This window comes from Mus pahari, chromosome 11 (genome assembly GCF_900095145.1).
Source record: "Mus pahari chromosome 11, PAHARI_EIJ_v1.1, whole genome shotgun sequence".
Taxonomy (NCBI): domain Eukaryota; kingdom Metazoa; phylum Chordata; class Mammalia; order Rodentia; family Muridae; genus Mus; species Mus pahari.
This window is the reverse complement of record NC_034600.1, coordinates 26,299,193-26,321,781: the sequence shown is the minus strand read 5'-3', so window position 1 is coordinate 26,321,781 and position 22,589 is coordinate 26,299,193. Positions and strand designations below refer to the sequence as shown.

Below are 22,589 nucleotides of genomic sequence, written 5' to 3'. Positions count from 1 at the left end.
AGAGAGAAAAGTTACTTAAGAAAGCAGTGGAGAGAGAGAGAGAGAGAGAGAGAGAGAGAGAGAGAGAGAGAGAGAGAGAGAATGAGAATATTCTCTTTTACCTTGAGAATTTTATAGAGACAGGTTGAAGAGAGAACAAGCTAGACACATGTGAAGACAGAATGAGCCAGGGAATGAGCAGGAGCCAGAAGGTTAAAACAGATGGCTAGAGTTAGTTTGAGGCCATGTAGAGCAAAGAGTGAGAGACTAAGAGAGAAGCCAGATTGAATCAGTAAGCATGAAGAGGGGTTTGAGGCAGAGATTCTGAATTGACCAGTCAGCCAGAAGTCAGAGAGAACTAGAAAGGGTGAGCTAACTCAGCAGTAAGCAGAGGCGGAAAACATTCTAGGCCTAGATAAGATGGCACAAGGCTAGAAGCTTTCAGGATCAGGTCTAGGTTAGCAGCATTCGGAGACAATTACGTCATGTGAATAAAAGATACATTTACATGTGAGAAAGGTCAAAGGTGATAGACTATCTCTCCAAAGCCCCCCCATCCCCCAATCTAACATGGGTGAACTTTTACCTCATTCCATTGGTCAGGTTTACTACCTGTATACATCTATTTTTGTTCATAGCCCCATGAATTCTCTGTGAGTTGCCGCAGATTCTCTGGGCTGATACCAAGAGTGACTGTCATCTGGAGAGATCTAAAGCCAGACCTTGAGGGCAACAGTCCACCATGTCATGGTCAAAACGAAGGACTCCTTCCCCTGGAGTTCTAAAACCTTGAGAGCCAGAAAGATATGAGAGAGATAGGGGGGCTGTGCTTTATTGACCAAAAAAAAAAAAAAAAAAAAAGTTATTCATAGTAACTGAACCATGACCAGTGGGAAAATGAGAACCGAACCAATGAATCAGATGGATCCTTTTGTAAAGACATAGCTTTATTTTTATATGTATGTGTGAGTGCCTGCTTGGACATATGTGTCCCATGCATGTGCCTGGTGCCCTGACACTAGTAGAAGCCATCAGGTCCCTGCAGCCAGAGCTGTTTGTGGTTGTAAGCTGTTGCGTGGATGCTGGAAACTGAACCTGGCCCTCTGTAAGATCTGTAAACACTCTTAACTGCTGAGCCGTCTCTCAACCCCCTCCTCCCAGAAGTCATTTTTTGGTACAAGGGGTGAATGGGAGAGAGGAGAGTGCGCTGTTCTAGTTTCATTGTGTTTCCGTGACAAACCCCGTGGTCAAAAGCAACATGGGGAGGAAAGAGTATATGGATTATTACAAGTCACAGTCCAGTGCCAAGCAAGAGTCAGCAGGAGGCAAGAGCAACTTCATCACCAAGGTCTGACTTACAGTAAGGGGTGACAGACACAGAGGTCTCCTGGGATGTTAATTTCCAGGGAGTCTGCCTGGTGTCCAAGATGCTTTTACAAGTTGTTCTCATCATCCTTCTGGGTCTAACTTGTGAACAATATGCCTGGCCTGTTGTTCAGACCTGTCTGGCTGCATGTGTGCTTCGATGCTGGGATGCCAGAGAGCAGCAAGAGGGGCCGCTCAGGGGAGATAGGACGCAATCCGAGGGTCTCTAGCCCGGCCAGAGTGAATGGTTCTAAGGGGGCTCTGGCCTGGCTGGAACTGCCAAAGTGTTACAGCTCTATGAGGTGGGGCTCTTCACTGCCTTTGCAGCCCAGGTGCTAATGGCAGCAGTAGTGACGAGCTGGGTGGTCAGCCAGAAGCCATAGCTGGAGCCACTAAACCAGTGGTGGAATGTGGCTGCAGCCAACAGTAAACAGCACAGGTAGCAGAGCCAAGGTTCAGCCATGAGTGCTTTGGGAGAGAAAGCCCTTCCCTGGCGTGTTCCAGCTCCATAAAACAGACTCTCAGATGGTCCTTGGTGAAGTGACTCCTGTACTTTATGTATAGGACCTCGGAAACATTTTGGGAGTAGGGTGGGATGGCGGGGTAGATGCTTCCCATGGCTCAGTCTGAGATGTTAGGGATGCTCTATTTGTGTGGGAGAGGATTTCAGGTGTTGTCAGTAAGTGACTGGTTGTCATGGCTACACATTCCAGAACAGGCAGAGCCTGGCCTTGAGTTGGTTCCAACCCCTGCCATTCTCAGTTAGGAGATTTACCAGGGTTTTGAACTTGCTTCGACCTTATCAGTTCTTCTGTCTGCTAGCATGCTCCACCCGCCCCATACAGACCCTCTGTAGGAATGATACTAGAAAGTCCCTCGGCACATATTCTAGAAAACATATCCAGCACATATTCATCTGGCTCAGGATTTTCCAGGTCCATGGATACTCTGACAAGAGCGCTCAGTTGCTATTTTCTCATGCTCAGGAGCTGAGATGTGTCGTCTCCTCACAGGTTACTATAGCACAATATCACAACTAAACAACTGAAATTAAGTTCTCAGTTCTGAAGACTGAAAGTCTAAAGCCAGGGTGCTGGGTGCTGGGTGCTGGGTGCTGGGTGCTGGGTGCTGGGTGCTGGGTGTGTTCAGGGGAGATGTTTCTTTCTGACTCGTGCACACCCATCGTCATCCTGCTATGTCTCCCTCCCCCCCACCCCCGTCTCACACACACTTTATCTGCATGTGTGTGCATGCATTTGCGTATGTATATATGTTTGCATGTGTGTGCATGCATTTGCATATGTACACATGTTTGCATGTGTGTGCATGCATTTGCATATGTACATATGTTTGCATGTGTGTACATGTGTGTGCATGCATTTGCGTATGTACATATGTGTGCATGTGTGTGCATGTGTGTGTGTGAATGTGCATGTGTGTGCATGCATTTACGTATGTACATATGTGTGTATGTGTGTGCATGTGTGTGCATGCATTTGCGTATGTACATATGTGTGCATGTGTGTGCATGCATTTGCATATGTACATATGTGTGCATGTGTGTGCATGTGTGTGCATGCATTTACGTATGTACATATGTGTGCATGTGTGTGCATGCGTGTGTGTGAATGTACATGTGTGTGTGTCTGTGAACATTACAGTGTTTCTTCCTATGAAGACACTCCTTTAGAAGAGGATTAGGATTCCTCGTCCTCACTCAACCTTAACCGTCCTGCTGCAGCCTCCTCGCTAAGTCTCATCAGGCATCATGGCTTCCACTAGGGATTTGGGGCGATAATAGTTTTGTTTGTGACAGTTAAATGCTGCAAGTTAAAAAAAAAAAAATCTTTGCTTGAAGTATATGTATTGACAATAAACTAAACCACATACTTTTCAAAGTATACAATATATGAGGTTATTTCTCTAAAATGGGATCTCACTATGTAGTACTGACTGACTGACACTGATGGATACTGTACAAATCAGACTGGCTTCAAGCTCACAGAGGTTCACCAGCCTCTGTCTCCCGAGAACTGGGATTAAAGGTGTAGACCGTCGCACCTGGCCTCCATTCTTAAGGATTTTTGGTTTTTTGTTTGTTTGTTTCTCAGTGTAGCCTTGGCTGTCCTAGAACTCACTCCATAGACCAGGCTGGCCTTGAACTCAGCCATTCACCTGTCTCTGCTTCCCAAGTACTGGGATTAAAGGCAGGCACCGCCACCGCCCGGCTCCATTCTTAAGTTTTGATGAAGAATTTCATTGTGTAATGTGCAATCACTACCGTTGTGTGATATAATCTAGTTCCATCGACTCTGCCTTCTTAGAGTCAGCTCATGACCAGAGTCACGAAGCATCCACTGGTCTTTCTATTACTGTGGACAGAGTTGCCTTTATTTCTTTATGCCATTTATACCATGGGTTGTAATGGAGTCAAACGCCCACCATAAATAACTAGGCTCAAATGTTTGAACATTTGGTCCCCAGATGGTACCACTGTTTTGGGAGGTTGCGGGACCAATGGAGGTTAGGACTAGTTAGAGGAAGTGGGTCACTGTGGAGAGGGTCTGGAAGCTGTGTAACCATGCGCTGCTTTCTGTCCTCATCTCTGCTTCCGGTGCCACTGCAATGTGAACAAGCAGCCGCCTAGTTCTGCTGCCACAGCCAAGGGCCATTCCTGCCACCGTGCCTTCCTGTGGCCTGCACTTCACCATGCCATCCCACCACAGAGGCCTGCACCTCACTGTGCCTTCCCACCATGGTGGCGGCCTGTACCTCACTGTGCTTTCCCACCATGGCAGCAGCCTGCACCTCATACCACAAACAATTGAAACCTTCCTGCTTTCATTCCTTTTACAGGTCTTAGGTAATGAGAAAAGTACCACATGTATGTGACCCTTTGTGGCTGCTCTCTTTCACTCAGTATTTTACACACACACACACACACACACACATACACACTCACACACACACAATCTTAAGTTTGCCAATTCAGGTCTTTTAGTTTTTCATTGTATGTGTGTACTGCAATTCATTTATTCCTGGACTCTGGACCTTTGAGTAGTTTCCAGGTCAGGGATAGTATTTAAAAGCTACCTTGAACATCTAGAGAGATGCTTTTAGACATGAATGACTAGCGATGGCGGCATGGTTCTGGGGTGAATGTGCTGTGTATTTAATAAGGAAATGCACAAAGTGAGCAAATGCTGTATATTTAATAAGAAAATGCACAGTATAAGTAGCCATATAGGAGAATCTATAATAACTGCATTTTCACCACAGCAGTGGCCATGTAGTGAAATATCCTTGTGGTTCATTCACTTCATCGATGACAGACAGTGAACAGTTTCAATGTAATTACTGTCCATTTTTATTTCTGATATTGTGAGATTATTAAAAATTGTATCCTGTTTTGAGTTAGATTGTTTATTCTCTGATTATCAACTTACAGGAATGTGTGTGCCTGTCCACGTGTGTCTCTCTGTGCTCTCTCTCTCTTTCTCTCTCTCTCTCTCTCTCTCTCTCTCTCTCTCTCTCTCTCTCTCTCTTTGACAACCACTGTCCCCACACCTATCTCTAGTCCTGTGAGGTAAATGTATCCCAGATACAATCAATGACTTCCCGCTTTCTTTTCTTTTCTTTTCTTTTCTTTTCTTTTCTTTTCTTTTCTTTTCTTTTCTTTTCTTTTCTTTTCTTTTCTTTTTTCTTCTCTAGAGAAAGATTTATTTATTTCATTTATATGAGTACACTGTCACTATCTTCAGACACACCAGAAGAGGGCACTGGATCCCATTACAGATGGTTGTGAGCCACCATGTGGTTGCTGGGAATTGAACTCAGGACCTCTGGAAGAGCTAGCAGCCAATGCTCCTAACCGCTAAGCCATCTCTCCAGCCCTGCTTTTCTTCTCTTAAAGGCACTTTACAAGAACAGACTGCCAAGCTTCTGTTGGCCTCCAAGACACACTCATCTCCTTTCTGTGGCACATTCCTTTTACATTTTTTTCCCTAAGTGATCTTTGCCAACTCCACATTTGTAAATGTCTATGTTTACTTGTAGAAGTTTCTAAGCCTCGGACTCTTTGCTGAATTCTACAACCCATGTGGCTAATGTTTGTGCATGGTGTAACGTGAGGGCAAGAGTTTTTACTCACGAGCTTGCTTTGTTCCATCGTTTCGTGTGCAGTCAGCCTTGTGCCACTGCTGACAGACTCTGCCCGCCCAGTGAGCTCCATGGAAGAGCTGCTGAAGCTGGGCTGACGAGTGATGCTGTACCTAGACAGTATAGTGTTCCATTTTCCTGTTTGTCTGTCACTATACCACCAGCATCTGCTTTGTTCGCTGTGGCTTTTTCCTCAGCCTTAGAAGCAGGCTTCATCTTTCAATTGTTTGCAGAATCCACTGAGTTATCATAGATCTTTTGTACTTGACACAAGTTTTAGAACCATTCGGTCAGTTTGTAGATTGGAATGGCATTAAGTAGATCCAACCATTTTTGTTGGTTGTCCCGGCAACAGCAACACGGCTGCCAAGGAACTGAGCCGAGCCGGGGTTTCCCACACCTTTTTATTGGTGTTTTAGCTTTTAGCGAGGTGAGTATTGTGCTTCCCGACGTCATCATAAATGGCGCTTAAAATGTCAAATTTCCAATTCCTCATTACTAGCATATAGAAAACAGATGACCTGTGTTTATTAGCCTTGTGGTCTGAGGTTTGCTGAAGTCCCTTTTTGGGTCTGGTGGCTGTTCTGCAGTCTTTAGGGGTTTCTGTGCATACATATGTGCTTCTGAAGAATCCTTGTCTAGCCCGGGTCACCTTTCTTTTCTTGCTTTAGTGCAGTGGTCAGGGTCTCTAGTATAGGTGTGAGGTGATGCACTCCGGTGCTTTGATGTGAGAGGCACTGCGGAATTTTCCACTAAGGGTGATACTGATCACTCCTTCTCTTTCTTTTCTGATGCTGCGGATGGAAGAAAGGGCCTTTAATAAAAGGTTTATCGAGATTTCTTATCTAGGAAACATATAGGGAGCTGTCAGTTGTTTCCCCTGCATTTATTAGAAGCCAATAGGTGTTTTTCTTTTAGTCTAGTGAAGTGATGAATTACATTGCTTTATTGTAATAAAACATGCACAGTGTCAAAGTCGCCATTTCAAAGTGTCTGATGAAATATGCCTGACTTCACAACTCTGGGCAACCACAACTCCCACCCAGCTCCAGCAATTTTAAAATACCACTCTGAAAGGAAATCCCATGCTCTGTATTTCCAAAGCTTGTCAACTACCTGATTGATACGTCAGCATTTGTCAGCGTAGACTGGATATTTGGCGCAAATGGACCATCCTTTGTGGCCTTTTTTTTATCTGACTCCTTTAATTTAGTATGTCTACAAGGCCAATTTGTGTTGCTACTCGAATCTGCACTTCAGTACATTATTGTTTTATTAGTCTTATCAAGCTAGTCTTGAGCTCATACCTCTAAGGGTGGGGTTTACAAGTTTTTAAGCGTCTTGTAGTTTTAGCTCCCAAACCTAGCATTTTTTACATTTCTTTTTTGATTAGATTTTTTTTAAGTTTCATACTATGTATTTTGATCATATTCATTCTTCCTTCCTTAAGCTCTTCCTGGACCTGCCCTTTATCCACCCAGCTTTGTTCCTTCCCTCTTTCCCACTCCAGGCCAGTCTCTACTGTCCACATCTTCATGGAAGAGTGGTCTATCATCGGAGCCCGGTTGGCTTGCCAGGGACTATACACCTAGAGAAAATCAAGTATCTTCTCCCAGCAGTAGTAATTGTTAATAGTTCCAAGGCTGGGGGTGGGATTTTATGCCTTGCTCCCCTCTCTGTGCTGACATTTCATCTGGTTTGTGCTTGTATAGGTCTTGTGCATGCTGTCACAACTGCTGTGAGTCCGTATGTGTCACTTTTCTGCTGCGTCCAAAGGAGCTGTTTCCTTGGAGTCATCCAAAGACGACTCTCATTATCACATATGTCCCAATGAAGTCACTTTTGTTTCAAGAATCCCTAGAGGGTACATGTGTGCATGTGTGAGTTGTGTATGTGAGTGTGTGAGTGTGTATATGTGAGTATATGTGAGTGTGAGTGTGAATATGTATGTGTGTATGAGTTGTGTGAGTGTGTATATATGTGTGTGTAAGTTGTGTGTGTGTGTGTGTGTGTGTGTGTTCAAGGCAATGTTTATGCTGGTATTGTATAGGAATATCCTCTTAGCCAAATAATTGGAATCTTGGGGCACTTGGCTGTGCCTGCTTACAAAAGATCATTCCAACTGGGCTTGCTGACTGTTTACATCTCCTCCTAAGTCACAGGACCTTCACCTGTGAACTCCTAACGCCTGTTGTATGCAAACTCTGCCCTAACTGCACTTGGCCTTGTGGAGTGGCTGGAATATAGAGACTGGAGAAGACTGGGGGGATGCAGGCCCCCCAGGTAAAGACTTTCTAGTGTGAGCTTTTGCAGGGGAGCACCCCCATATTCCAGTAACCCCTTACTTATGGTCTGTAAGTAAGCCCTATAGGCTCACTGGTTCCTGCACAGTAAGCCTTGGTGGGGTTGTAGCCTGGTTGGTCATTGAGACCTGCAGAAGAAGGTAGGCATTGCTTAGGACTCCCTGGGAAGGAACATTTGTAACAGCTAGTGATTTAAGCAGGAATAGACTCATGGATCTGGAAGCTTTGAGATCTCAGTGAGAACTGCGCTGTGCACGGCACTGGCCATATTTCTTTGTCAAAGATTTATGTTGGGTTTTTATAAGTTCTACAAGTGGGTGACACAATGCTTAGAGAAAGCAAGTAATTAGCTACACCAGGTGGGAGTTCAGGTCAATGGTAAACAGAAAAGAGATGTTGAAGATTTTCATATCTGAAGACACAAACACAAGAGCAACCCAGAGAAATAAGGCATGTGGAGTTCAAAGTTGTTGCTACTGAGCTGTTCCCACATGGTGGCTAGTATTATAGAAATAGTTTTTGTCTGTTTTGTGTCTATGCACTGAACCAAATTTATATTATCTCTTCTCCCAATCTCCTCCCTTCCTCTGCCCCAACCCCAGGCCTCTTTTAACAAAACTTTATTGCCCTTAAAACACCTCAATGGACTTGTCTTCCTGGATTTGGATCATTTATAGTAAGAAAAAGCCGGGCCTGGTGTCGCACACCTTTAATCCCAGCACTCGGGAGGCAGAGGCAGGCGGATTTCTGAGTTCGAGGCCAGTCTGGTCTACAAAATGAGTTCCAGGACAGCCAGGGCTATACAGAGAAACCCTGTCTCGAAAAAAACAAAAACAAAAACAAAAACAAAACAAAACAAAACAACAACAAAAAAAACGAAATCAAATGCTCAGCTGGGAATGCATTGCTGTTGTGTATATATATAAAAAAAAAAATCATATGACTTCTGTGAGTAAACCAGTCCTCCTCAGACTTCCAGAGCTCAGAAAGAGTGACTGGAGACCACCCCAAGTCTACCATCTTCATCGGATGGTAGTGTTCAATGCAATTCTCTGTGGAGGGAAGCTGGAAGCATCAGCTCCAAGCACAAGTTGTGTCCCAGAAAAATCAATTATTATAAGTGAGGACTTCTGCTCCAGCCACTGCTTTTGTTTGTAATATCCTACTTTGGATATAGAAGTGATTTTTAAAGTGCGATTTCAAATAAGTGGCAGTCTTGTTACTCAGGTTGGAGTTAGGAACGCACGTTCTCTGGTCTTGTGATCTGTATTCTAGCAGATCGCCCACTCTGATATATGCTAAAGTTTGGTTGCCACTGGTTTGGAGAACCCGGAAAGCTTCCTCCCATGTGACTTAATCTATTTCTGTCTATGATATGAGGTATGAAGAAGTTATCGGTCATGCCCCAGCTACTGTTGCCTTGGAGACACTTAATGATATAACACCGGAAGTGCCATGCTGCAGAGCAAATGTCAGATTCCAAGAAGTTAGATGCTTCCTGTTAGGAGGCTTCTAAAACTTCCCTAGCAGCCAAAGCGAGAGGATTAAGATACAACATCCACAGGAGGTGTTAATGCAGGGCTCCCAGGCTCAGCTGCCATCTCCCAGCACCTGGAACTGGTAATGAAGTGAAATTCCAAGGGCTTAAAAGCCTTTCTTGCAGCAGTAGTCTCAAAGGCTGACTTTAGCAATCCAAACAAGACCCAAGAAACTAACATCCCTGGGTGGGCCTGGTTGTAGGGACGTTCACAGAAGGAGGTCCTGGCAAAGAGATAACTTTCTTCATCTCACCAGGAAAGGGTGAGCCACATACTCAATGGTTGACCAGGAGTACCTGGAGGCTGCCTCTCTGTTCTCTTCTGGTCTTTAAAATAGTACTGTTTATTCTTCCTTGTTGGTAAGTTCTTCAGGCCCAGCAGTAGACGTAAAAGACCTTCTTGATATCTTGCTTCATATTCTAGTCCTCTTCTGGGGACAAGCGTCAGCATTGGTATTAAGTGGACACTTTCTAGTCTCTAGACTCAAACTTCTGGACCCCACAAAATGCACACTTGGGGGAAGCATCCACTGTATGTACAGGTGCATTCCTTGCACACTTGGGGGAAGCATCCACTGTATGTACAGGTGCATTCCTTACGAGGTTCATAGCAAGTTCAGCACAAGGCATTTGAGCCCCCATTTTTATTGCTCTCCAAGAATGCAAGTGTTGCCACCTCTAGGTCTTCATGGAAGTCTTCAATAATGCCCCTTTTCCTAGTTATTCAACCCCCGCTTTGAGGAACCACACCCTATCTTTTTTCTTGGTGACACATTCTAGTTTTCTGTATCCAAATTCATCTTTCTCTCTTGAGTTAGGGTTTTAATCTCATGGTAAGTATGAACACACTTGTATATACACATGTGTGTTCCTGCCTTGGGCTGTAAGATGTCCTTCTTCATATCTCTCATGGTGCCCTGGGTAGTGGTAGGACTTAGTGTCCTAGGTATGCAGATGAAAAAGAAGTGAAGGAAGAGTCTATTTGATAATGTTTTCTGATATTCTTAGCCTAAATGTCCTCTTCTCTGAGAAAATATCTATAGCCCTACTTCAGGATTTATCACATCAAATTTCTCTCTCTCTCTCTCTCTCTCTCTCTCTCTCTCTCTCTCTCTCTCTCTCTCTCATTTATAGACGAAGTTTTACTGTGAAGCTCTAGCTGGTGTGGACCTCACTGTAGACACCGAGCCAGCCTCGTATTTGCAGCAAATGTCTTGCCTCTGCTCCCTAAGAGCTGAGGTTCTACGCGTATATCAGCATGCCAGGCTTCTTTGTCATACTTCAACGCTCTTAAATGCCTCACCACTCCCAGAGAATTCATTGTTTATCTTTCTAATCTTCCACGCCAATGGTCTAAATTCACAGAAGTTGAGATTTTTTCCTTCTTATTTTCTGCTGCAGGGTTAGCATGTGATGCCATAGTAGGGCCTCCGTATTTGCGGAACGAGTGGGTTATGGTGTGCTTTGGAGTAAATGCTGTACCTGGCAAGGCGTGTGCGTCCCAGCAGGGGAGAGCCTGCTTAGAGCCCTAGACTTGTTTGCTTGCTGATTTCTGCTTGCTTGTTTCCCAACAGGGTCTCACACTGTAGTCCAGGATGGCCTGGGACTTATTATGTAGCATTGGATGGCCTTCAATTTAAACCAGTTCTCCTGCCTTAGTGTTGGGATTAAGCAACAACATCTGATTTGCTGGTTAGTTTTCTGTCAGCCTGTCATATGTCCAAGTGATCTGGAGAGAAGGAACCTCATTGAGAAAGTGCCTCCCACAGACTAGTCTGTAGGCAAGTCTGTGGGACGTTTTCTTGATGAATGGTTGATGTTAAAAGGTCCAGCCTACTCATTTGTGGGTGATGCCATCCTTGGTAAGTGGTTTAAGAATTGTTTAAGAAAGCAGGCTGAGCAAGCTATGTGGAGTAGGCCAGTAGGTGGTATTCCTTCATGGTCTCTGCTTCAGTTCTTAGCTCCAGAGTCTGCCCTGACTTCTCTTAATAACTGACAGTGACAGAGGTGAAATGGATGCAATAAGCTCTTTCCTCTCTAAGTTGCCTTTGTCGTGATGTTTGACACGACAACAGACAATAAACTAGGACACCCAAACAAACCTGGACTGCAAACCTTACTCATGAGGCATTTAGGAAATCTTACACTTACATGCATTGCACATTCACAAATATACAATACACTACATCTTACTTTATATATTGATCTCACTAGTAACTTTTTTATGTAAATCAAAAATATACACCTTGGTTCAGAATGTCTAAAATCTCAAGTACTATATATGAATATTAAAGGAACCATATTTAATGGAAGCCAAGACTTTATCACTTGGCAAACATCTTTAGCTAGACAATAAATAGATTTGTCTTGTTAAGGTAGATTGTCACACAGGGTAGTTCTGTAAAGGAAGCAGAACATATAGGCAACTTCTACACAGAAAGGCAATTTCAGCACCGGGCACTTTCTGTCTCTTTGTGTTTATCGTCCTGGTTCAGGAGTCACTGTCTGGTTGCCCAGTGTGTTCATGGACTTTAGTTCCATCAAGGTTAGATGTGTCCTCTGTCTCTTTGCTCATACTGATTCCTCTAACTTAGTAAGTCCCTCGTCAGGGTCTAGCTAGCAATCCTCGTTCTCTTGCAAGCCTTTCCCAATTATCATAATCGCCAGAAAGGAATGCCAGTGCCACTCATTCTGCTGCCCTTGTACCTTATATATAATGCTGTGTTGTTTCTTGAAGACCCCAACTCCCTGACTACTGCGGATGCTCCCTTGTGGAGTGGGCTCTTCCTGAGTTTCATTTGAAGATCCTTTAATGTCTTGGACATTCTGGTGAAATGTACATGACAAGACACTTGAAAATGAATGTTCTATCCTTCATAGCCCAATTGCTTGGGCCAAGAGGACCTGGGGACAAAGAACACAGGGATTATAGAATTCTTCCTGGGAGCTGGGAGCTGGTCCAACCTTTCCTTGTGGTGTTTATTGTTCATGAGAAGGACAGGTCACTGCTATACAATGTGGATGAGGGTCTGGTACTCACTGCCCCGCAAGTTTGGCAATGTTGACCTAAGGAAGTCAGAGATGATGTTCACTGACTTTCCTCCCTCATTGTCTTTGTTTTCATTTTCTACAATTGGCAAGAAAGAGCTGTCCTAAGGGCCCAATCCTTTCCTTAATTTCATTTGGTCTCTGGCCAAAAAAAAAAAAAAAAAAAAAAAGTGATGCAAGCATAATTAAAAATACAAGTTATTTTTTTTTCTCTTGGAAAAGCTGCATCTATAAATGCACTAGCCAGGAATATTCCACCCTAAAAATGTCTGCTTATGTCTTTGTCTCTCACACTCTTGAGTATTTTTTGTGGGCCTGGTTCTGTGTTTCCCCTGTAATTATGTATCCATTACTTTTTTCATCTCTGTTCAGATTCTTTGGGTTCTTCTTTTACCATCTCTCTGCTGATTCAATGGAAAAATTTACCAATGAAAGCCTAGAAAGCCTATAAACGATAACTTGCCATTTTTTTTTAAAAAAGAAAACAATTAGGTACCATTACACTAATTCATTTAGACTGCCTTAGCTCAAGTTTTAGATCATATTTGACATTCACTTATGAACCTCAATAATTACATATAGTTTTCCATATTTGTAATTGATATGTGTATATTATATTGCTTTCTAATCTAAGTTTCATTTAAAGAGTTCGCTGGGCTGCTCCTTAAGTGTTTGATGTATGGATTTTTTTTCACACTTCATTACCATAACTAGCACTGACATAACAAACTATACAGATGATTTTATTTCTAAAAGAAAGATTTTCAAGTTGAACACATTCATTGACTTTAAAAACTAAAATCACAGAACATGAAATTTCCTACTTAAAACAATTGCTCCTTTAATTTTGAGTTGTGACAGTTCAGAGATGAGAAGGCAAAGAAAACAATTCATTCTTTTATTCAACAAATATTTGAGTACTGTCTTAGTTAGGGTTTTACAGCTGTGAACAGGTACCATGACCAAGGCAACTCTTACAAGGACAACATTTAATTGGGGCTGGCTTACAGGTTCAGAGGTTCAGTCCATTATCAAGGCGGGAGCGTGGCAGTGTCCAGGCAGGCATGGTACAGAAGCTGAGAGTTCTACATCTTCATCTGGGTGGAGTTTCAAAGCCCACCCCCACAGTGACACACTTCCTCCAACCAGGCCACATCTTCAAATAATGCCACCACCCCCTGGGCCAAGCATATTCTAACCATCTCAAGTACATCGCTGGTTATCTGTTAGGCACTGGTACAACAAAGTTATGAGATCAAAAAATAAATAACAAATTAGAAAAATCCTGCCTATGGAGAACCTAGATCCTAGTGAGAGAAGATAGACAGTAAATATTACAGGTGAGCTAATTATCTAGTAAAATGGAAGGTGGCATATGCTATGAAACTATAAAAATTGCTGGCCAAGGGGATTCAGGAGGGGCACAGACAAACGAATGAAGGCTAAATAAAGTTTTAAATAGGAGTTTCGGATGGAAACGTGGAGTAGGGGACATTGCAAAAGAGACTTAAGGAAGGGAGGAAGTTAGCCATGCAGTTGTGGAGGTGGGAGCCTGACTGGCAGAGGGGCCAGCTCCTGATCAATGCTACAATGTTATGTCTTCTGGGGAACAGCAGGAAGCCTGGGTGGTGGTGTTAGGAGGGAAGGGAGCCCAGGGTGAGACCTCTGCCCTGTGCTCCTAGGTCCTTGTCTCCATCAAAGAAAGAATTGGAAGCAAAGACAAATGAAGAAATGGGAGGGACTTTATTATAGGCAAAGGTGCTGTGCTCAGAGGTTGAGTAGAAGCAGACAATAGTAGCACGGTACTATTTTGGACAGTTACTTTGTCAAACTGATGAAAGGTTAGGTTATCATAGTGACGGTGAGGGCGAGGCAAGGCCTTCTAGGAGTGGGTGTGAACTCCCCGCAGTGCTATTTCCACATAGCGCTGTTCACGCTCTTTCTGTACTCGTATGAGATATTCCTAATGTTGTGGCATCAGATATGTGATGGGTAGGCACTCTTACAGGTTACAGAGGTGGTACTATCATGAGGCAAAGGACATCTTTGTAGCCATCTACATCAGCCATGTTGGGGCCCAGCTGGTGAGCACCTGATGTCTTTACTGGGTCTAGGGTCTGGTATCCTGCTCCAGTAAGCTCTGAGATCCCCAGCTTTGAGCCCTGAGTTTGCCTCTTTCTTCGCCACCTCTATTTAGCCAACTTTACTGAAAGCAGATAGAGGGAGGATGGTGAGAGCACAGGTTGTGGTAGGGAGTGGCTTCGTGGTATGGGTTCCATAGCCCTATATAATTCGCTTGTATGGTCCCATGAAGATGGGTGAGGGCAGGTTACACTAGATTTACTTTCTTAGAAATGGCAGGTACTGAATCAGCCCTGAATACTTGCAATGTGGAATTACCATTATTTCTGACAAATTCTTCTGAGTGATTCTGATGTGCCGTCAGGGATTGGTACTGCTCTTTCAGCTTAAAAAAACAAGGTCCACAATTTTAAATTAAAAATTATCTTTTAAAAGGAGGAAAGTTTTCTTAGCATCCCAAATGTCTGTGATTGGGAGAGGCCAGAGATTATGCAAGAAATCGAAGCCCAGAAGTGAAATGACTTCCCCAAGGTTACAGAGTCAGGTTTCAGAATAATCCCTTCAAATGAGTTCAGTGAACATTCTCCAGTTGCCTAGTAAATGGTGCCATCTGACCCCCTGGAGGAACACTGTTTGAACCCAGAAGTTCTGTAAGGTTGATCAGTTGATTAAGTGTTTGGTTATCTAAAGATCAATTAGGTGGCTTTGGTTGTTTTAACCTTTGTGGTTAAAAAGGATTCAAAATGTGTTAATCACATTTTCTGCTACCTTGAGAGGAATTCTGGGAGATTCATCTCATTTTAGAATTGGAATGGACCTTAATTCTTCACGATCCTGCAGTGCTCTGGTTCATAATTTTGCAGTAAGTGCTTACTTAATATCATTATAAAACATAGAAGCCACTCTGCTGACCTTGGACATTAGATAAGTTTTTTTTGTTTCTTTTTAAGTATTTTTTTTTTTTTTAAATTCAGTTAGCTTTTTTTTCCATTTGCTTCTTGGACATTGTTGCTAAAATTTCCTCACTTTAATTAATTTCTTTTCCTAATGTTGGGTTTCCTGACCTTCTTTTACAATGTGGGCCTAAAGGAGCGCTGCAGTGTCTGTGTGTGAGGAGACTGCTGTCACCCTGGTTGGCACTGGTGTCCTTGCAAGGGGGTCAGTTCAGAGATCTCTTCCTGGGGCCAACACTGAGGGCTCAGAACTTAGCCGGGGAGATGATCTCAGACTCCCATTTCTTCTCCATTTCTACACTCCTGTAAGTTTCAGTGATTAGCTCTGATACGTCCTTGTCATGGGGGCAAGTCACACGCGCCCACTGAGAACACTTGGAGATTATAGGGGCAGATATTTTCTTTTCTTTTACCTAGCCAGACATGGAGGTGGAAGTTGTGGCTGCTTTGAAAATGGATTATAAAAATGGATATCTAAATTAATTTCCCCTCTGTCTCCTATCCCATGGAGAAGTCACATTCAACCAACATGAAATGTTCAATTAACCTGCTAACTCTGTCTGGTCCTACTCACTAGCGACATTGAGGTCATCCCCCTCCGGGGCTTACTCATTTTTAAAAATGTATAAGTTCAACCTAAATTTGTTTCTGGATGTCTGCAGCATGATTCATCTCCTAATCTCCCCACCAGAAGAGAGAGTATAATGTGTGTTTTTATCATAGTCTACCCTTCTGAAGCAGCACCGGGGCTTTTTTCTTCCATGAGGGGCTCCATTGAGTAAGTCCTTGAGGATACCCTGAACATGGCTGTGGCATGAGAATTTTGTGACGCTCAGTTTCCTGACAGATGATGCCTGAGATGGGTGTGTAGGAACTACGTTGTGAATGATTAAATTTGCACCTGGCATTGAGATGGAGATTTGGTGTGTGTGTGGGGGGGGCTTTCTTGTCATTTAGCTCTGACATAGTTTATCCCTTAGTGGTTCACTGGAAGGAAGGCAGAGAGTAGCCATCAGACATAGGTTTAAGTAAATGATCGTTCCTGGGTAACCGTGGCATTCTTAACTGTATGAGGCTCAACCAACATGCAAGGGGAAGCAACCATGTGAAGGAAGAAGGGCTCTGAGTTACGCCTCCACTGCTGGGCACGCCCTTCTGTAAGTCAGGGAGTGCCTTAGCTAAAGAGGTCTGCCTCATCCAAGATCACTGATACAGTTGGTATGGACACCCAATCACCATCTATCTCACTTTCTCCCTTGGGCCACTGCGGGTGTGGCAGTAATTACTGAAGATTAACTGAAGATGAACTCTTTTTGTGTCATTAAAGTGAAGAAGAAAGGTACAGCTAACCGGGGATCAAACTAAAGTAGAATAATCTCCACTCTGTTTCCTTCTCTTTATCTGAACTTGGAATTCAGAGATCAGAATCTCACCCTGTAGGCCCAGCTGGCCTAGAACTCATGAAGTACAGACCGGCCTCAGCTTCCCAATTTTTAGAACTATAGATGTAAAACTACCATCCCCAGAGTGAATGTCAGAAGTGGAGAGATGTCTCTCATGTTTCCACTTGGCAGTCAGAAGACGTCATCAGACATCTTCCTCTGACAAGGGGGTGGGGGAGGGGTGGGGAGAGGAGGAGACTAATGACGTAGTTTTGAACTGGATACTTTGTATTTTGCGTTGAAATTTGTCCTTGTAGAACTCTAAGTGAAGCCCTTATTCAGACCATCTCACCCGTCTCCCTTGGGCCTCTGTGGTTGTGGCAGAAGTTACTGAAGGAGACCTTAAGTAGGCAAGTGGTGCCTGGGGACCTGGGACATGGATTTCCACCTTATGTCACACAGCAGAATTGCTTCTCTAGCAGTGTGACCCTCACTGAGGGGGCTGAGGGAGGTTCCCAGGAGGAAGAAGAAAAGTGGGAGGCTGGGTTAGTGACACCAGAGATGAACTCAAGACTTGGGGGGAGAAAAAAAAAAAAAAAAAAAAAAAAAAAAAACCAAAGCAAACCAACAAACCAAATGACTGCAGCAGACAAGTGAACGGAAAACCACACGCAGACAGCTTGGATCTTCCACGGAAATAAGGACTGCATCCCCCGTGGGATGGCCCATCTTTTGGCATGCACTTCTGAAGGATTTGCAGACAGGGAATGGGTTTTTTCCAAAGGTTGGGTCACCACCCAGCTGAATTCTAGAATTAGTATGTGGGGGAAGGTGGGTGCTGGTGAGCTATGCAAGAATTGGGTCTCTTAACTCCTCAAGTGTGTTGACAACCAAGTCAATGGGCTTGGTGGGCCTGAGCTATGTGCTTCCTGCTGTTTGGATAGGGCATTCTGGGGACAACTCAGGGATGTGTTGAAAAACACGTTTTTGAGAAAAGACTTACCCCAAGGTCTACCCAGCTATTCTTGGCCTGGAGCAAGGCTAGTACAGACTAGAGGGAGAGGGGCCAGAGCACTAGGGGGCCCTGTGGACAAGGAACTCCCCAAGGGACAAGGCCTCTGGGCAGCCAAGAACAGAAGGGCACCAAGGCGCGCTGCCAGGCACTGCGCGGCCGGGAGAAGAGTGCAGTGGGGTGGCCCTTGGGGACCCCGAGGAGGACCGAGACTGGGAGGGGACGTGCAAGGACTGAAAGTGGGAAGACTGAACGGACCGGCGGGCGGGCGCCCTGGCCGGAGTGTGGGGATCTGGGCGGCGCGGGCCGAGGCGCGGGCGGAGCAGAGGGCGGAGGCGCGGGGCGCGCGTTTGGGGCGCTGCGGCGGGGAGGGTGGCGGCCGCTGGGGCGCGCGGGCCGTGTGTGCGCGCTCTGCCGCTCCGGGAGGAAGATGGCCCGGGAGGGAAAGTTGGGGTGACGCGCGCTGCCCCCGGACGCTCGCCAGGGGGCACGGAGGCGAGCCCGACAGAGCGGTGGCCACCCAGACTGGGGGGCGCGCAGTCTGGGCACCACCGTCACCACGCCCGCCCCCTCACTGCAGGTGGCCGTGGGAGCACCGAGTCCGGGTGGCCCGGGGGCGCGGGCGGGCGCGCGCGGGGGAGCCCGGCTGAGGGATGGGCTGCGCCCCCAGCATCCATGTCTCGCAGAGCGGTGTGATATACTGCCGGGACTCGGATGAGTCCAACTCGCCCTGCCAGACCAGCAGCGTGTCGCAGGGCCCCACGGCGCCCCTGCACGGCCTCTTCGTGCAGACCGACGCCGCCGACGCCATGCCCCCGAGTCGCGCGGCGGGACCCCCGGGCGCTGTCCGAGTTCGCAGATCCCGGGCTGAACTGGGCAGCGGCAGCAGCACGGGGTCCTCGGGCCCCGCCACGACCACCTGCCGGGGCCGGAGGCGCCACTGCTGCAGCAGCGCCGAGGCCGAGACCCAGACTAGCTACACCAGCGTCAAGGTAAATGCTGACTGTTGGGGGGTTATCCGTCGAGTCTGCCTTAGGTGGGGGGCTCGTGCGGGAGTTGGGCGATCGATTGGGGGGAGGGTGTTGCTAAGGCGGAGTTTACTTTTCGGTTTTTTTGCTGGTGGTGAGGGCCCAGGGAATTGGAGATGAAAAAGATCCTGGAGGGTGCAGGGAAACAAACCCAAGCTGGTCCTGGGGTGGGGACAGGTGCAGAGTGCAGCGCAGCGGAAAGCAGTTGGAGCGGCCTGTTTCTTGTTGAGGGAGGGCAGCTGTGGCCCAATGGATGCAGCTGGAGGGATGGGTATGCAACACCAAGAGCATGCGAGTTCCTCTGAATGAAATCTGAGCACTGAGCTGGGTCTGTATGTGGTGCAGCCTCAGCACTAGGATGCTAGAGCAGCGCCTCAGGTTCAGATTTTTACCAGTAAGTCAGCTAAGCTGGATGGAGTTCTCTGCACAGTGGCCCAGTGCAGGGATTTGTGAATGAACCAGGCTGTTTACATTTGAAGAGCTATAGAAAGGGACTAGGGGAGAGCCAAGTGGAACCTGTTGTTACTATAGTGTTTCTCTGGGATGACTGTATCCTGGACATTATTGAGAGAACCCAGCCAGAGTTTGGAACGCCAGCAGTTCAGGGTAGCTGCCTCAGGATAGTACTTCTGCATACATGTCTTCCGGGGTGGGGGTGGGATTGTGAGGATGAGGAATGGATGGTTAAGGCAGTCTCTAAATAGTTCTTAATGAAAATCTATTCCAAGACTGCTTATCGATATGTTTTCAAAGTACGATTACATCCAGGAGGATTTCACTGTCAGATTAATTGCTTTATAGCAAACCCAAGAGCAATAGCACATCTCACTGTGCAGAGGAAAAATACGTCTTTAAACTCTTAATGTTAGATACACACAGCTCTTACGTAGTCAGTAGATTACCAGGGACCATTCCATGATTCCTTGACAAAGACACAATTATATGTCTAGCAGTAAAAATACATTCAACAGTTGGCCCAGTGTGAGGAAGCTCTGGGTCTTCCCTGAACGAAGTGCAGCCACACTGGAGGAACAGGAGGGATAGTGGGCCGCTGCCTTTCCATGAACTTCATTTTTGTAAAATGGAATCTCATTTTGCTACATACAACTTAAGCAGTGTTTACTAGTGGCTGTGATGTTTTTCTAGTAATAATTGTGATCACCATTAACATAAAAATACTATTTAATACATACCTACTATGTATCAGGAATAAGTTTATTTTCTTACTTTTGAATATTAACAGTGTATCTGAAGAGTAGAGACCTGGATTCAATTAAATATTTGTTACAGAGGCATGTGGTGGGCACAAAATTTGCTTTGTTTGCTGCTTTCTGGGTCTCCTGCCAGCAGCAACATAAAGTTACCATTAGAAGAAATTTCAAGGTGCTAAGAAGGCTATATTTAGCAACATTTTTAACGTGGGGTTTTGAAAGGGGATTTGAAAGCCTGAAGCATAGTCAAGAATAGTGGCTGCTCATGAGCTCTGCGGTATTTCATTTCGGTTGCTAGAGAGAAACTTATGTATTTTTTCCTTTCAAGGAGCAAGGAACTCATTTTTTTAATAATTGGCAACCCCAGCTACTGGGTGTTTGTTTAGTGAACGAAAAAAATAATGAATGAGACTAGTTTTCTTAGTCTTAATGCCTTCCTCGAGAGGCTACTTAGAAACCAAATGGAGTAAAAAACTGGTGGAGAAAATGGGTCCCAGTTATTAGCAGTTACTATAAACTTGAACAAATCTCATGCTACTTGGCTTAAGTGTTAAAAAGGCTTGACCTGGGGAAGAATTTAATCACTTTATCAACAAGATTTCCAAATAAGAGCTTAATTTATTCCAAGTCATTACTAGGAATGTTGGAAGGGAGAGTGATATTTCAGTGATTCCACATGAATATGCATGACATAAACCTTAGAGATTATACACTGAAATTAGATCAGGTATATTTATATAAACACTATAGAATGTATTATCACACAATTACCCCCCAAATACTTAATTGTATCCCATTACCTTCCCACTCAATTTTCTATGGTTGGTTTCAATTGTAAAGTTCACATGTTCTGTTCCCTTACATGGATGTGATGATTGTGTAAAACGAAATTTCCTTTTGCTTTTTAGAATGAGAATTCTTTTTCCCTGAGTGCCTGATAGTTGTCAGCTGTGCAGTTCCTCTTCTCTTTCTGAGTGCTTGAGTAGGAAAAGAAAGTCTTGGCCATTTGGTCCCATTTACAGCACTGGGGTTTTCAATGTTTATTTTTCATTCCTTTTTGTACATCAATGATAAACAATATCTTCATTATCCGGTTGGCTTCTGGTATTCCCCTGAGTGCAAAGAAAAAAAAAAAGTGTGTTTGATCTCTCTCTCTTTTTCTAGCAATAATTTATTTCATTAAGCTTTTAGAATGATGAAGCATTATGATGTCAAACATGATGTCAACAGGAACCTTCTTGAATACCTAATTGGCAAAAAAAGATTATAAACATTAATAATTCATATGCAGTGTAATGATATCACATGAGTTTCCATTTCTGGTAAGGAGTTTGTCTCCCAGTTGCTGTAAAAATGCAACTTCCTAGCAATTCATCTCTCTCTTGCTTGCCTTTCTAAAATAGTACTCTAACGGGAGACTCCTACAGGACGCTCACTCCTGATGTATGGCAGTTCTGTAATTCTTGTTCAGAAGTCCTCAGAGGAGGCAACTGAACTTCCCTTGGGCAGGAACTAGGAATTCATACCAATCTTTTCCGGTACCTGCTGTTGCTGCTTGGAGCATCCAGGACTAAGAGCCAGTCCTAGTAGTCTTTATTGATGGTACACTCGACTTTGTCCATCCTCGGTTGGCATAGGTGAGCTGATTGTGGATGCAGGTGGTGTCATCCAATGGTGACCAGCCAGATGATTCTGTGCTGAGGGCCAATACCTCTCCTTGTCTACCTACTTCACCATGCTCACATAGTCCTTCCGCTGATATTTATGTCAACCTCTCCTGTAGACCCTCTCCTGGGGATTTGAGAGAGATCCGTAATGTTTAGTGAGTCAAACCTACACAGCAGGGTAGATCTCTTCCAAAGGGGCTTAAACCAGTAGTTGATGACTTCCATAGCATTGTTCCATGCCGTTCTAGAGCCATTGAGGATAATGCTAGTTGACTGTACATAAAAGGAAGAGAAATATTTATGTGATCACACAGTAAATAATGAGTTTTATTGGGGGGGGGAGGAGAAGGATTAGAACTACTTTTTGTAGGCGTTCTTGTTTTTCTAAGTCTTGACTCTCGAACAAGAATCACCTGGCCAGCTTGTTAAAGCATACAGTGGGTCTGGGCCCCACCCCTCGCGTGTCTGACTTCATAGGACTTGAGAGGAACCTGGGAACTTGCAGTTTTAGTGAGCTTTTAGGAGATGTCTTGTTGACGATCTGGGGGGGCCACACTTGGAGAGCCCATGCTTTAAATGAGTGAAGTTGTCCCGTGGCCCAGATAACTTATGTGCGGCCACCTGAAGCAGATTGTACTGTCCTATGGCTGTGGACACAGCTCTCTTCATTTTCTGGTGTCAAAGTTGGAACCCTCACAGTTGTCTTCAAAGTGTAAGTGGGAAGAGAGCCGGAGCATGCAGCCCACTCAGGTTTCTTGAGGTTCTGTTCCCCACGGGATCATCTTGGGCTTGCATGGACCTTGACGGTTGGTCTTCCCATCATAGTACCCTCGGCTGCCTCTGCCATGGAGGACCAGGGCCTGC

General features: G+C 44.9%; 1 protein-coding gene across 6 annotated transcripts in view; it reads left to right on the top strand.

Annotated features, from left to right (window-relative positions):
* Pde8b (phosphodiesterase 8B) overlaps positions 1–22,589 on the top strand; it is a 232,254-nt gene that overhangs the window by 16,201 nt on the left and 193,464 nt on the right. For 3 of the 6 annotated variants that reach the window (XM_021208708.2, XM_021208706.2, XM_021208702.2), the window contains exon 1: positions 18,220–18,811. The exons of 2 other annotated variants lie outside the window; for them this stretch is intronic. In XM_021208708.2, the coding sequence (XP_021064367.1) occupies positions 18,473–18,811 (339 nt within the window). In that variant the 5' untranslated portion in view covers positions 18,220–18,472. Of the gene's footprint in view, positions 1–18,219; positions 18,812–22,589 lie in introns of those variants that run through there. One more of the 6 variants, XM_021208703.2, reaches the window with a different exon arrangement.